The sequence below is a fragment of the Choristoneura fumiferana genome, chromosome 17, assembly GCF_025370935.1.
Source record: "Choristoneura fumiferana chromosome 17, NRCan_CFum_1, whole genome shotgun sequence".
In the NCBI taxonomy this organism is placed as follows: Eukaryota; Metazoa; Arthropoda; class Insecta; order Lepidoptera; family Tortricidae; genus Choristoneura; species Choristoneura fumiferana.
This window is the reverse complement of record NC_133488.1, coordinates 676,409-692,979: the sequence shown is the minus strand read 5'-3', so window position 1 is coordinate 692,979 and position 16,571 is coordinate 676,409. Positions and strand designations below refer to the sequence as shown.

The window sequence follows — 16,571 nt, the reverse complement described above, 5'->3', positions numbered from 1 at the left end:
TGTTGTGATGTAGTGTGTTTTTCTGTCAATAATGTTATGAGTTTGAGTTTGATATATATATTTTTCTTTTTTTTCCTACCTCACCTCAACATGATCGGAAGCGAGCTATTATCTCACTACTCTCCATTTTCTCTTCTATATCTGATCATTCCCAGTTCTCTCATTTGCTAACAGCTCGTACTATCATTCAGCATAATACTATTATCTTTCCTCTTTCATTCTCTCTTCTTTTCCTTCTTCGTCTTACTTACTTTGCGGCTTGTCACCGTCTTTTTAACTATTCTATATTTACTAGTGTATTTTAAGCTTAATTTCCATTTCTTCCTTTCACTCTGTCACTAATCATACTTACTTCAAGCTGTCCACTTTATCATACATTAGTTTACAGGGGGTTGGGTTGGGAAGTTTTCTTTATTATAATTAGGTTTACTTATACAATGTCTCCGGCTTACTTTTCTTTGTATCTTAGACTAATTCCCTATGACACGATATTTTAGACTATCGCGGTCATTATTGATTCTATGAATAAAAAACGAGCCAAGAGCGTGTCGGACACGCCCAAAATATGGTTTCGTAGCCATTACGAAAAAATTAAGAAATATTTTTCCAACAGTTTGTGTTTTCCAAGGATTTCGTATTTTCGGAATCTTCCAAGTTTAGGTTTATACCTTAGGCTGCTATTTAAGAGTAAAACTACTAATAATTCTCAAGCAAACTTAGCTGTTATAGTTTTTCTTCAGTTTGATATACTTACTACCATCCTGATTTTTTTCAAATTTTTTCCACCTACCGGTTTAGAATTTTAGAGGGGGGACATTTTCACTTTAAAGTTGAATATTTCGCAAAAAAATCAATGAATCGAAAAATCGTCTTTAGCAACACCTGTAATAAAATTTTAAACTACCATTATCAAACGGATACCCCAAATACATTTATAGGGTTGGATGAGAAAAAAAAACATCGCCATTTTACGTCTATTGTACCATTTTGTCGGCATAGTTTACATTTATACCCGTGCAAAATTACAGCTTTCTAGCATTGATGACAGACAGACAGACATGGCGAAACTATAAGGGTTCCGTTTTTGCCATTTTGGGTCCGAAACCCTAAAAACGGGTTCCCGGGTTCAGTCGTGACCATGGCTCGGCGTTATAATTTGCAGAGGACCATATCTCAAAGAGTCACTTGACACCAATTGACTTGTCCCAAAGTAAGCAAAGCTTGTGTTATGGGAACTAGTCAACGGATAAATACACACTTAAGTATAATTATTATATACATAAATAACCACCCAAGACCCGAGCACAAACATTCGTAAGTAATATTCATATAAATATCTGGCCCAGCTGGGGATAGAAACTTGGACGTCAAACTTCTGCGCTCTTTGTTCTTCGTACGAGCTAATAAAAACATGATTCACTGAAACATTCCAATCAATGTATCTCACATGTGGTAAACATTTAGTATATCCACTTGATTACTACAATAAAACAATCTGGTATCCAAATTTTAATGTTACTGAGTTTTGATGTCACATGTAAGTAATGAAATGAACTGAAATAATTTCTTTGCTCATCCGCGACCTTATGATAGCTAAGTTTATCTAAATATGCGTGTTCATGCAATTCCTCCACCTCCACACACAAATCACACAAACCCATCTATCACAACCACACTAAACTGACGCGTTTCGAACTCAACCAGAGCTCATCTTCAGAGCAACACAACCGTACACCATGCTACCAGAAGTTAGACCCTAACTCACTCTAACTTCTAACGCACACTCTAACTTTTACTGCATGAACACGAATATTATTTTGCATAAACTTAGCTATCATACTCGTAAGGTCGCGGGTGAGCAAAGAAATCCTTTTAGTTCATTGATATGGACCTCCGCAAAGTAACGCCTGATTCAATAAATTATTTAAAATCGTCATGTAAGTAAATTAGGGCAAATCGATCAAAATTCTTTTTAGTGTCTAAAAAAATGTATAAACATGTTTTCAAAATAGAAGACGTCTCTAAATATTTTCTTAATAGTGCCACAAACACAAACAACTAATACATAATACTCTTAAAGGTGTATAATTAAGTGTACCTCATTACATTTATATTACTTAAATAATTAAAATAAAAAACATAATGTTATGTAAGATTTGTTTTTTGGAATCTTTTTGTATTTTTTATTTCAATTCCAATTTTTTTGTTACTTTTACGGTCATCCCGTAAAACCTATATCGAAAATACAAACTGAAATATAGATGCACAGAAAAACCAGCGCTGGTCTTATTTTTCTGGTTTTTCTCTGCATTTTCGATCATGTTATGTATTCAATTCAACTGTCTATCTATTAAGTACAGTTCTCTAAATACAGCCCTGTCACAGACAAAGAGAGTAGTCATCCTTTGGGTACAGAAACCTAAACCCTAAACCAAACCAACCCAAAAGCCAAAGAACAACCATCTCGCTGATTACTGCTTTTACAAAACGCCAACCCATAGTTAACCGAGATAGTTTTACTATAATAACGATTCCAGCATCGCTCTACATTTAATTTTGTACTAGCCGTTACCCGCGACTCCGTCCGCGCAGAATACGTTTATCGCTATCAAAGTCAAAGTCAAAAGTCAAAATATCTTTATTCAATTTAGGCCACAACAAGCACTTATGAATGTCAAAAAAATCTACCACCGGTTCGGAAAAACCTCTGCTGAGAAGAATCCGGCAAGAAACTCAACGAGGTATATATATATTTTTTTAAAACAGATTTACAATATTATTAAATGATATGTATACATCACAAGTATTTAACACAACTTTATTTTTAACTTTATTTTATTTTAATCCCGTGGGAACTATGAAATTTTCCGGAATAAAAACTATCCTACTCGTAAGTCCTTCTCTGTGACTCAAACTATCTGTATACCGAATTTCTTAATCAACAAACATCCCAACATCCAAACCCCCTACCATCTTCACAAACTTTCACATTTATAATATTAGTAGGATTAGTAGGATTCATTCATTTTTAACCCCCGACGGAAAAAGAGGGGTGTTATAAGTTTGACCGCTATGTGTGTCTATATGTTTGTCTGTGGCACCGTAGCTGTTAAACGGGTGAACCGATTTGAATGCGATTTTTTTTATTTGAAAGCAGGGCTTTAGCGATGGTTCTAAGACATGTTTTTATCAAAATCGATCCAGCCCTTTTTGAGATATTGAGCTTTGAAGTGACAATGTCGTTGGCTTTCCAACTTTTTGTTGGTTAGGTTATATACACAAACATTGCACGGCTCAAGTAATCATTAATCAACCTCCACAATGAATATCGTCGAGTATTTGCTTAACAAGGCATTACAGATTTGAACCGGGGTTCCGGGGATTCAATTAATTGCTTTCGCCGTAATTGGATCCTCAGGGACCACATGAGGAGCACCCTTATAGCCGAAGTAACCCGCGACAGGTCAAAAGACATGACATACGGGGTAAGCCCGAGTTTCACGCTTTATTACGAGTTTGGAGAAATGAGATAGAACAAGGGTAATGTTTACCAACAAACAGGGTAATGTTTGTTGGGATATATTTATACAAGTTTATTTTGATACATTTCCAGTGGTCGGATTGATTTAAAATTGGCTACAAATTTGTAAGTCGAACGACAATTCACTAAGATGTGCAGTCAGTAAAAAAAACTGTATTAAGTTGTTAACAGAAGCTTATTTTATATTCAACAAGGTACGCAAATATAACTCTCTCAAACACAAATATTATAAGTCTCTATTTCTACTGCGCTGCGTGATAAAGCGTCATACTTTGTGTTCCAGTTACCTGAAGTTAAGTTTAATCTTGTGTATCCAGCTAGTAAGTAAATTACTGTTTGAATACAGTTTCATTGCACTAACCTATTGTGTCTGCAGTTAAACTGCATTTAAACTGCAATTTGCTAGTTGGAAATCTAGTGAACGAACTTAGAAACTTTTGATATTGAATTTGTTTTTAAACTAGACATTTTATGATTTCCCGTATGCCCGGCTAGGGATCTGATGTGAGAGTAATCAGCGGTGCTCTCTGTTGCCATCTATGAACTCCAGACTCCGGCTCTGCAGTGTGGAAGACAAGTGTAAACCAAAAACACTATTTTCCAAAGAAAGTCATCATAAAAGTTCACTACTGATCGTCATGGAATGACACGGTCATGTCACGACAAGACATGGTCACGAGTGAAGCGACTTAGATAAAAAAAAACTATACACTAAAGGTGGCAATCGAATCAAATCAAAATGTCTTTACTTGATTGAAGCTACTGTTTGATTAGCAAGGGAGTTAGCTCGTTTAAGTGGCAATGGGCAGGCCATATAGCACGGAGAACAGATGGCCGTTGGGGCCGAAAAGTTCTCGAATGGAGACCGCGGATCTGCTAGCGTAACTTAGGATATCCTCCAACGAGATTGACGGGTTACCTGGTTAAAGCCGCGGGTTCACGGTGGATGCAGAACACTTATTCAACCGAAGCAACTGGAGGTCTATGTGGACATTCTAAGGCTGATATGAGAGAGAGAGAGAAGAGAGAGAGAGAGAGAGAGAGAGAGAGAGAGAGAGAGAGAGAGAGAGAGAGAGAGAGAGATTAATTAATGTTACGGCAAGCCGCAACTATGATGATGATAACTTGATCTTGGTTCTTTGTATTAGAATTTTAGTTTTCGCGGGACCGGACATCGTGGCGGCCTTTAGTATTCATGGGGTTTTACCTTGAGTTCTGCCGCGGAGCCAGCGGAGACGGCGAGTCCCCGCGGCCCGCACAGCTCCACGTCCAGCTCGCGGCGGCGCGGCGGCGTCAGCGAGAGACGCACCTCGAACTTGGACACGTTCACCAGACGCACTTGTTGCTGAGGACATAATTCATCAATAAAACTTAATTAACATCGTGCCTATAAACGTCGCACTGCTTGACACTGGGCTCAGTTCGAAGGTGGGCCCAGTGCGGACTTAACACACACCTTCGCAAGTTTATCCAGTTTTCTTCGCGATATTTCATCATCATCATCATCATCATCAGCCCGAAGACGTCCACTGCTGGACAAAGGCCTCCCCCTTAGAACGCCACAATGAACGACAACTCGCCACTTGCATCCACCGGTTTCCCGCTACTCTTACGATGTCGTCAGTCCACCTGGTGGGAGGCCTGCCAACGCTTCGTCTTCCGGTTCGTGGTCGCCACTCGAGGACTTTTCTCCCCCAACGGTTATCTGATCGCGATATTTACTTCATCGTAAAGCTGGTGGTAAATTTCAAATGTAATTTTGCCCATGAATTTCGAAAAACTCAGTGGTGCGAGCCGGGGTGGGTACCCACGATCCTCTGCCTGAGAGGCCATAGCTCAAAACACTAAGCCACTACGGCTTATTTACATTATTAATAAAATTAAAAGGAATCTTTATTTTAAACACTAATTCAACAATTAATTCGGCTATTGAAATTCTGCACCCTATAGCAGACAAGGTTAAAACAATTACAGCATTTCTAGTGTATTTTAAGAGCCGAGTTTTTAAAAGCATTCTTGAATAAAAGGTCTCTTCGCTGGAGTTTCTTTTCCAATGATTTTAGTAACAGGAAACTTTGGCGATAAAACACAATACTGTCTGGGGAATTGTGATAAATTGCTACACTGGAAGAAAATTAAAAGAAAATAAATATAGAATATCAAGAGAAGGTACTGAAGCCGTGGTGGCCTAGTGGTTTGACCTATCGCCTCTCAAGCAGAGGTTCAAACAAGGTTGAGGGTTAAAACCCCGGCTCGCAACTCTGAGTTTTACGAAAGTCATGTGCAAAATCACATTTAAAATTTAGTGAGGAAACCTGCACAAACCTGCGAAGCAATTCAATGGTGCGTGTGAAGTTCCCAATCCGCACTGGGCCCGCGTGGGAACTATGGCCCAAGCCCTCTTGTTCTGAGAGGAGGCCTCTGCCCTGCAGTGGGACGTATATAGGCTGGAATGATGATGATGAAGAGAAGGTACTTATGCCTCTGATTTCGTAGAGATGGGTCGGGTTTTAGTTTTGGACGCAATCTGCGCCATCAGCCTGATCCATTCACACCTCCAGGGTCAACAAGAAAAGCTGGCGCAGCGGCGGAAACGGGCGAGAGCAGGCGTTATAAAATACCAGGGTTTCAGTTCAGCGTGCAATTTCGTTGCTGTCGGTTTTGAGACCCTGAGTCTTGGGGTCCCAGCGCACACAAACAAAATTACTTCACAAAAGTGCAAAAGAGCCTAGACGAGACTACTGGAGAGCTGAGGAGCTATCTTTCAACGAACTGCTATCGCTGTTCAACGAGGGAATGATAATGGCTTTTTTATACATATAATTTTTGCAAGCCGTAGTGGCCTAGTGATTTGACTTATCGCCTCTCAAGCAGGGGTTCAAACAAGGTTGAGGGTTCAAACCCCGGCTCGCAACTCTGAGTTTTACGAAAGTCATGTGCAAAATCACATTTGAAATTTAGTGAGGAAACCTGCACACACCTGCGAAGCTATTCAATGGTGTGTGTGAAGTTCCCAATTCGCACTGGGCCCGCGTGGGACGTATATATAGGCTGGGGGATGAGATATAATTTAGTATTAAGTTTTGTATCTATGTTGTGTTTTAAGTTCATGCTGCATGCTGCTGAGAACTCTCTCTAGCTAGCTAGGTGCTTTGCTTTGTCGCAACGACGAGAACTGTTCTAGACGAAACTCTGATCGCTTTTCTGGTTCATCGTCGGCGATAGGACAACTGCGTTATGCAAACTAACAGCACGTTTGCATCCGTAGATATTCCCAACTCTCTCATTTCCATCATCATCATCATCCCAGCCTATATACGTCCCACTGCTGGTCACAGGCCTCCTCTCAGAACAAGACGGCTTGGGCTATAGTTCCCACGCGGGCCCAGTGCGGATTGGGAACTTCACACGCACCATTGACTTGCTTCGCAGGTTTGTGCAGGTTTCCTCACGATGTTTTCCTTCACCGCAAAGCTCGTGGTAAATTTCAAATGTAATGTTTTATTTTCCATAAGCTTAATCAAAATATTCACACCACGCTACCAGCAGCGTGACACCATTAGCGTGATCGTGAAAGAAATTCGCTCCATCAAACAACCTAGTATCAATAAACTTATTATTCATAGCAGCGGGGTGTTGATTACCGTATGTAAGCGGCCCAGGACGAAGTTAACAAAATCCAGCTGTGGCGGCACGCAAATGATGTATTCAGGCGTCGGAGGGGGCGGCTGCTCCGAAGGCGGGAGGGGCGGGGGACGCACTTTTAGTTCGCCGTAACTGTAAAAATAAGTGATTTTAGCTTGGCGTTATATTACACCGCAACGGATCGGAAGTGGATAAGGGCGGTTACAGACTAGCATTTTATATGCGCATAGAAGGTCGTATAAGAATATTTCTCAAAAAGTTGACCATTTTCAGTTGCCCTGTTGTGTTTTCAGTTGTTGTTGTATATATATATATATATATATGAAACTATTTCAACACAAAAAATAAGTAATTTTGTGTTTAAATATGTATATAAAAAAACCTGCTTGTGGTAAAGGTGATAAAAAGTCAGATAAGTAATCTTTGTGAAAGTTTCGATGTAGTTACAAAATTACGATTTTTTCCAAGATATCGCGACGTTTTCGTGTCCTCAAGAAGTTTTGGATGTTTTATACAGTTTATTTATGTTTTATGATCTCGTCCTTAGTGTTAGGTAATAATTTCTTGACAAAACTGATTTCTTGTCAATTTCATGACGGGACACTTTTTTGAGAAATACTCATAAGCGCGAGCGATAACACGTCCTTTAGACCAGACAGAGCAAACACGCGCAAATGAGCGCTTACACGCGTGTTCGATTTAATATAGAGCGCGTGTAAGCGCGCATGCCAAAAACGAGCGTAAACGCGCAGAAGAAAAACGCTAGTCTGAAATCGCCCTAAGCTTCTGAGCACTGTTTTTTTTTGCAAAATTGTGACATAAAAATCTGTAGAAATAATGTAGAAATAATAACTTGAAGACATGGCAATCTGTGGCTAAGGCTTGATTCTTAAAAATGTACCATCAGCCAAATAAGACTAAGTGGTCTATCAATTTTTAATCAAGTTCCTATCAAATGAATATGTCGCTAAAGTCGAACTTTCAAGTTGGCAGGCAAGTCTGTTGGCATTATTGTTTTATGACGTGTAAACGATTATCAACTTAAGGGTGGTAGACCACATATTTGGCTGATGGCACCTACGTCTGTTAGATTTTCAAGAATGTTGGACACCATATTTTTTCTTTTATCCAATAAACAAATAAATTTAAAAAATAAAAAAACCGACTGCCTTAAAAACTAAAAGGAAGAAAATAAGTCTAGTGGTCTAGAACTCTGTGAAGAAGCTCATTTAAGGTTCAACAGTCGGGATCCATTACTAAGATTTTTTGAGCTGGTTACGATTTGAATGGGTCCCGACTGTTGAACCTTAAATGAGCTTCTTGACAGAGTTCTAGACCACTAGACTTATTTCCTTCCTTTTAGTTTTTAAGGCAGTTGGGTTTTTTGATTTTTTAAATTTAATGTTTTTTATTTTATACTTTTTTGATATTTCTGTGAAAATAGTAGATTATAAGTATTATAACCAATATATATTTACAATGGGCTAATTATTAGCTTTCATTTGATACCCATAATGTTACAATACAAAAAAAAATTCATTCCTCCGCCATATCTTGTTTTGCAGACGCCATATTGAAGTTTTATATAGCCTATGTTACTCCGACAGTTATGAATCCAATGATACCTCATATGCTAAAATCCGTTTAGCCGTTTAGGCTGCAGCGAGGACCAAAGAAATGGACATACATACCCACATACATACATACATACATACATACGCTCGGAAAACATAACCCTCCTTTGGGCAGTCGAGTAAAAATTATGAAGATATAACCGGTGCAGTACGATTACTTGGAGTTAACACTTGACAGATGGGCATGCCTTCAGTCAATAAAATAGTTTTTACATAATCTGTAAACGTGGGTAGCGGTATACTAAAAATGGCTTTATTTGTATGACGTCAAAGTTGAAAATTGACTGAAGGCAAGCCCATCTGTCAAGTGTTAACTCCAAGTAATCGTATTGTAAGAGTTCCATGCGACGTAACAACTATTGTACCTACATTTTTACTAAGAAGTGACGTCACGAACTCCCACTCCCGAACTTTGACACGCTGCATCTTTGCGAGGAACGCTTTATTAATCTATTCTCGCTCCGCTCGCTCGCTTTGCTGTTTCCACGAGAGCTGTGCCGTGTGAGGATAAGTAAATGAAACGTTTCCATTGATTCAAGAAAAACAAGTTCCTCGCGCATCTCTGGTGGTAACCTTAGGGCGGCACCTTAGATTACCTCAAGGTCTGCAGAGAGTAAGCATCAGGGCAGACCGGCTGCAGCGGCACACGAAAAGTCTCGTAGACCTTCTCAGCGGACCTGAACTCGCATGAGCTTCTGTTCAAGATGTTCTGCACCCAAAGGGACTTCTCTCCTGGCAACATTGAATTCACTCGTTTAAATTTTAATCGAAGAGGAGATGGAGGGACGACTTAGATGCCTATAATGTGGGATGGCGGGAGCTCGCCTTTGATAGGCAGGAGTGGAGCAAGAGAGGAGAGGCCTTTGCCCAGCAGTGGGACACAAAAATAGGCTAAAAAAAAAAAAAAAAAAAAAATAATACAGGCCATATAACACGGAGAACGGTAGCTGTCGGGGTTGAAAAGTTCTCGAATGGATACCGCGGATCGGCAAGCGCAGCGTAGGATGTCGACCAATGAGATAGACGGATGACTTGGTTAAAGTCAAGGGTTCATGATGGATAACAGGCCGCTTCCAACCGTAGCATGCGTGAGCGTGAGGTATATGGGGGAGGCTTATGATCAACAGTGGACGTCCTAGGCACGATAAGATGACTATGATGATGATTAAAGTTTTAGCAAAGAGGTTGTTTTGACGACACGAGCGACCTAAGTATTGGCAGCTTACGTGGAAAAAATATATTTTGTACACACACAGGTATACCCGTATTTTTCTTGTTTTTCGTAAATTTCAGACAGATTTCACTTTCAGACAGACATAGTAGACAGCTCAGCTTATTGATAAAAAATACCAGTGCCCTATTTCACGAAGCTACACAAGTTACAAATTTACAAGCGGTAGTCTTTGTTTAACTGTATGCGTTGAAAAGAGACTACCGCTTGTAAATTGTAACTCGTAGCATCTTTATTTAGAGTTATTTAGTTAAAATGATCAGTTTCAGCCACGTAGGTGTGTAGTTAAATTATTATGACAAAATAAACGTAAAAATTAACAGAATGTTCCTGTTGTTACCAATTTAAAGTAGGTGTCAAGTGGCTCAAACTCGTGCCAATGAAAATAGATTTATAAAATCAACCGATGAAAAGTCAAGGCCACCTTCATAAATAAATCGTTACAATTAGCTTACGGCATCTTGCTTGGGCACGTCTTTTCATTTATAAAGTGAAAAGGGACGGCCATTTATTTCGATATCGATGTAAAACAATTACAACGGGAGAGGCTTTAACACATTCGGCCCCAGTGACACAACGTCTGTGACTTTTTAGTTCTTACTACTATGCCAGTGACACGTATTAGTGATTGCTGTGGGATATGCGTAGGTATAGCGTAAGAGCTTAGTGGATGGTCACATTCGGCTCCGGCTTGCGGCAACGTTCAGCTAAGCCCTTACGCTGTGCCAGCCTTTAGGAGGTACGAATTCTTTTGACACACATGCGTGTCACCGGCGCATAGGAGTAAGAATTTTTGATCACAAACTTTGTGTTACTGGCACCTGGTTACTGAATGTGTTACGTCTGTGACGAAATAGAGTCGTATGAGATATTTAAGCCCGCTTTGTTGTATCAGATATGATGCAGGTACACCTATACATCCTTAAAGGGGAGGGAAGGGAAGGGAAAGGGGTAAGTTTGTCTTTGTACATAATATATCTCAATCATATTACATGTATAGAATTTAAGTTTTAAAAGTTGCATTGAAGTTTAACCTGGTGTATTTTTCGGTGCTCGCTGATACTGTATGTTTAAGCATTCTCTCAATAAGTGAAATGTAAACTTCTTTGAGAAATAAATTTCTTTAACCATATCTCAAAATGTTTGTCAATTGTGTTTGTTCATTTATTTTATACAATTAAGAGTTTACATACATACATCATCATTCCAGCCTATATTCGTCCCACTGCTGAGCACAAACCTCCTCTCATAATGACAGGGCTTGGGACGTTGATCCTACAAGAGCCTAGTGCGGATCGGTGCAAAAATGTCCACTCCACTGGAGACTTATCATTACTTACTGCCAGCGTTCTGCTCAATAGTCGGCATCAGATCCTTCCTCCCGATCAACCCTCGCTGTACCCTCCACGGTTCCACCTTCTCCTGCTTTGGAGAGAACAACCTGTACAGGTTTCTCTGACGCTTCTTTGAAATCCTCTTGGCGAACTGCTTCTTCAACTCCCCCTCCTGCTGCCAGATCTCTTCACATTGTGTTTTGTAGTTCTGTATCTGAAAAAAATTAATCCCATCAAAACGTACTGCAAAAAGTTTTGAGATGCAACGTTAAACCAAGTCGGTTATTTAAGTCAGTACCGGGGGGTGTCTGAGGAACTCGATTTCCACCGGCTTTTTTATTTTAAAATAGTAGTAAACCCATTTTATAGTTCTCTCATTTTATAGTGACAAATTAACGGATTACGAGTAGGTTTGATGCTCCACAACTATCCTCAAATAACATCTGACTAAAAATTTTGTCATAAATTATTTCCTAAAAACAAATATTTAACTAACACCTTAATTGTTATAGTGACCGCATCAGTCCATAATTTCGATATATTTTTTATTATTCAGATTTTTAGAGTTCCCTTACAGGTTGTGCTATAAAAAGCTATCTCTGTAACAAATTTCAAGCTTCTAGTACAATTGACAGTACTCAGCTGGGAAAATCTTTTTATATAAATGTATCTTTTCATCACACTGACTTAAAAAAAAAAACTCTACTTTAAGGGGTACCTATCATACTTGAGAATTTAATAGTAATTTCAGCTTGATATCTTAACGCATACCTGATCAGAAGAGCCTTGGTAGACCGGAATGATAGATAGATAGACGGACAGCAAAAGTGATCCTATAAGGGTTCTGCTTTTCCCTTTTGAGGTACGGAACTCTCAAGGCAGTCCATCAAAAAGTTTTTTGTTACAAAACAAAACAAATAGCGTGACATAAATATCGCAGAATTAGATAATTGAAACGATAACACGAACAAAACACTCGTTTTTTATGACCACAGAACCAGATGTTACATTAAAGTACTCTCAAACAAACATTTAATCGCCCTCGACATAGATTGGCTCGGCGTTAATTGAACGAATTCGATAACCAACGCCCCCTGTCATCAGGCAAAACCCATATTTCTCTTTTAATAAAGCAATGTATAAAATTTACGATAAGTGCCCGATCGAACGAATGCCACTGAAATATGAACCATTGAGTTATTTTCGCAGTCCAGTCAGTCTGCACAACGAGCTTACCACATTCAGTTCACAAACAAACTAAAAATGACCAATCATAGCGAAGTGGCGCTAAATTTGACCCAATTAGAAGACAAAACCATTGACTTTGGAGTACTCAAGACATCTTGGCTGATCGGGATAGCAGTGTCTTTAATTTGTTTATCAATACAACTGTTTATTTTGATTCTGATACCTAATTCGCGAAAGTACGATGAAAAAGTGCTAGCACAAATGACTGCAGCAAGATTTGTAAACACAGTGTGTGAATATCTAATTTGCAACGGGAATTTTGAGAGCGGAGTATTGTTGGATGCGGTGTACGCTTTGTATTTTCATTCGGATTTTGCGCTTATTTGCTGGATGTTTGTTTTCACGAAGAATTTATACGATAAAGTGGTTTTGGTGTTCGTCTTTGAAAAAATAGGTATGCTTGTGGTTTCTTGTTTAGTGTGGACTTTGACTGCGCCAATCGGCATTCTGTGCCCATTTTTGATGACTCTAAAGAACGGTTCGTTTTTTCAACTATATTACAAAGTGTATTCTCACGTCAAATTCTTCATTTTACTAATGAATGCTTTGGTTTTCTTTGAAATATTCCACGTAGCTGTAAGAATAGGTATAGATAAAAGTAAAAACATTAGACACCTTGTAAAAACTGCTGTCATAGCGTTCATATTGATATGTATAACCAGTTTGCAGGTTTTAGTAACCGATTTGCTTTCGTATTTTACTAACGATACTGAGAAAATGTTTGTCATATTCGTATTTTGTGTTATCAATTCTTTTCAAGCGATAGCTATAACTATTATTTTTATTATTTTAGCAAGGAAAAAAGTTTCTGACTCAATGTTGATAGTGATATCGATTAAATTAAGGAAACTTATTTCGTGATCTTATTGTAAGCCTCTTATGAATATTTAGGTTACAACTGTATTGTTAGTTATAAAAGTAGAATATTTTTATTATAAATGTAATGTTTTTTTGCAACCCACTTGTTCAGTCCAGTCATAAGTATGATTATTAATATTATTATAGCAGACTTTGTTATCTAGAAGCAGAAGTGGTCGGTTTTATCTTTATCGAATGTTACGAGTATAAGAGTTATCATGAAATAAGTACTTAATAAAAGACACTTAGAAGAGTTTTAGTTGACATTTAATTAAATTATTTGTAATTTTAATATATATTTTTTATATTTCTATGTATATATTATTTTTATTTATAACAATAAGCAATAATTAATAATGTATGGAATCGAATGTCTTTAATAATTAAAATTGAAAATGATTATCCTTTAATTATATACTTAATCATGATGTTATTATTATTGACTGACTTAAATATTTTTACGCCGCAAGGCAAAACATGCAAGAACAGGAAAAGAAACTGAACAGCTGTATTTTATGTAACTCGTGTTTTAACAAATAAATATTTTTATCCTTAATAAAAGATATTTACAATTACTTGCTTGCTTTGTCCCTTTTTAGGGTTCCGTGCCCAATGGGTGCCAACGGAACCCTATTACTATGACTCCGCTGTCTGTCTGTCCGTCCGTCCGTCAGTCACAGGGCTCTATCTCTTGAGTTGTAATAGATAACAGCAAATACTAAAAACAGAATAAAATAAATATTTAAGGGGGGCCTCCATACAACAAACGTGATTGTTTTGCCGTTTTTTGCTTGATATTAATTACGACAACAGGTAGACGCTTGAAATATTCACAGAACCTATAGTTGTGTAATCACTTTAAAATTAATAATTAAATTAAAATGAAATTCATATTTAAGGGGGGCTCCCATACAACGAACTTGTTTTCTTTTGCCGCTTTTTTGCTTATGTCCAATATCGTATAGATAATGGTACGGAACCCTTTGTGCGCGAATCCGACTCGCACTTGGCCGGTTTCTTAATCACAATAAGACTCAAGATTAAAATAAATGCCATTATTATTAAACTTAGCTGCCGACAGGGGAAGTTGGAAATCCGAGGGAGAGGCCTTTGCCCAGCAGTGGGACATAGAAAATGGCTAACAAAAAAAAAAAAAATTAATCTGTAAGTAGGCCTCAAAGGACTTATTTTCATGTCTTTTTTTTGCACTACACTTTTTTGTACGCTTTCGGAAAAACTAATTGCCAAGAAGAAAGTGCTGGTTATAAATTGGTTAAAAATACATCTTTAGTTGAATCCATCCAAACACAGACTGAAATTTCTTGAATTCATTTGACACTTTTATTTGGTTAGCATACCCATAACCTCTCTTCATCTGAGGGTTTGTTCTTCTCCAGGGTCAGAGGAGGCAGCTGGTCTAATTCCCTGAAGACTTCCCGAAGGACAGGCCGCACGTCGGCACATACTGCCTCTCTAAAAAATTATTAATTTAGGAATTAATTCGTCCCCTACCAGGGGTGGTTATATATACGAGTATACGATGTTTAAATGTACAGCGAAGAAGGTACAGAAATAATAATTTTCTCCTAGTTAAGTAGTTGTTGTTGTTTCTTTAAAAAAATATGGCTCTGTCCATTGGAGGACAATTTTGCCAGTGTCTAGTAGTTTTTGCCGTTGTACGGTAAAAAAATTCTAGAAAACGAAATATGAGAGGTAATGGTGGATGAACGATGACCTTCTAGAGGTGAAAAAAAGCCTAGTTAAGTAGTTATTTAAGTTTGTTATCTGGCTGGAACAAAATGACAAAACTGTTGCATAAAATTAAATATAAATAATAATATGTAAGATAATACATACCCTTTGCTCGGTATCAGGGGTAAGTTGTCGGCCATATTTCACAAATACCATTAAAATAGCGATAGCTGTTAATACAAATGTCCTATAAAACTATCTAGCAATAAAATTACAATAAAATGTAATAAAATAAGCGTATGTATACTGTTTCAGTGCCGTGATTTTGACAATTTTTGCCAAATAAATTTGAAGTGCCTGTCAATCTTGATCTATGGCTAACCTTGCAACTTTTTAAAGCTATGTTTACATAAGGCCTCTTTGCCACGAAATATGTAAAAGCAGCACGTGTCGGCTATCGGATGTCGTCTATCGTCGTCCGATACCGATATCGGATCGGATAATGTGAAAACGCTCTCATAGTAAGACGCGAGTTAACTACTACTAGCGCTATCTAGTGGTGTTTTAGTGAACGTAACCTGATTTGATCCAGTAGATTCGGAGCAAATTGCCTGTGACCACTGTGACAGACGGACGGACAAAAAGACAGACGCCCGGGTGATCCTATAATTTTTAGGAATTTCTAAGTAATCGTGACCCCTTAGTGTCCACATTATTAGTAATGTTACACATTAATAGGTAGGTTAGGTTCATTAGGTATCTTCAGATGCCCGAAGGGCAGACCGCCCAGAAATAGGAGCCCCGCGAAGCGGGGCTCTGTCGACATAAGGCGTGGTTTGCCTAATGCCGCTGAAAATGTATGCGACTGATAAAATAATCTACTGGTAAAATAAGCGAAAAAAATAAACGCGAACGCTTTATGAAAAAAGACGAATACTCGCATATAAATTTGCGATCATGAAAGAACGCGATGTAAAAATTCGCTTCTATGAAAAAAATGCTTTTGTGAAACTTGTCGCACAAATCCTTTCCATTCTAAGCAAACTACTTTCTGGATTTCAGGTACCTATTTATAACAATATGCTCGTTTGAAATTACTAGTATAAATATAAATAAATATAAATATCACGGGACAATGCACACCAATTGACCTAGTCCCAAAGTAAGCTTAGCAAAGCTTGTGTTATGGGTGCTAAGCAACGGATAAATATAATTATATAGATAGATACATACTTAAATACATAGTAAACACCCAAGACCAGAGAACAAATATTCGTATTTTTCATACAAATATCTGCCCCGACACGAAAATCGAACCCGGGACCTCATGCTTCGTAGTCAGGTTCTCTAACCACTAGGCCATCTGGTCGTCTAAAGAGTCTATAAGA

The 16,571-nt window shown here is 38.2% G+C and overlaps 1 protein-coding gene across 1 annotated transcript in view; it reads right to left on the bottom strand.

Annotated features, from left to right (window-relative positions):
* LOC141437122 (uncharacterized) overlaps positions 1-15,507 on the bottom strand; it is a 32,353-nt gene extending 16,846 nt beyond the window's left edge. Inside the window, exons 1-6 of the mRNA XM_074100342.1 lie at positions 15,349-15,507; positions 14,850-14,964; positions 11,392-11,599; positions 9,417-9,552; positions 7,186-7,318; positions 4,749-4,886 (exon numbers count right to left, since the gene is read on the bottom strand). Of these exons, the coding sequence (XP_073956443.1) occupies positions 4,749-4,886; positions 7,186-7,318; positions 9,417-9,552; positions 11,392-11,599; positions 14,850-14,964; positions 15,349-15,383 (765 nt within the window). The 5' untranslated portion in view covers positions 15,384-15,507. The remainder of the gene's footprint in view (positions 1-4,748; positions 4,887-7,185; positions 7,319-9,416; positions 9,553-11,391; positions 11,600-14,849; positions 14,965-15,348) is intronic.
* Positions 15,508-16,571: the final 1,064 nt, after the last annotated feature.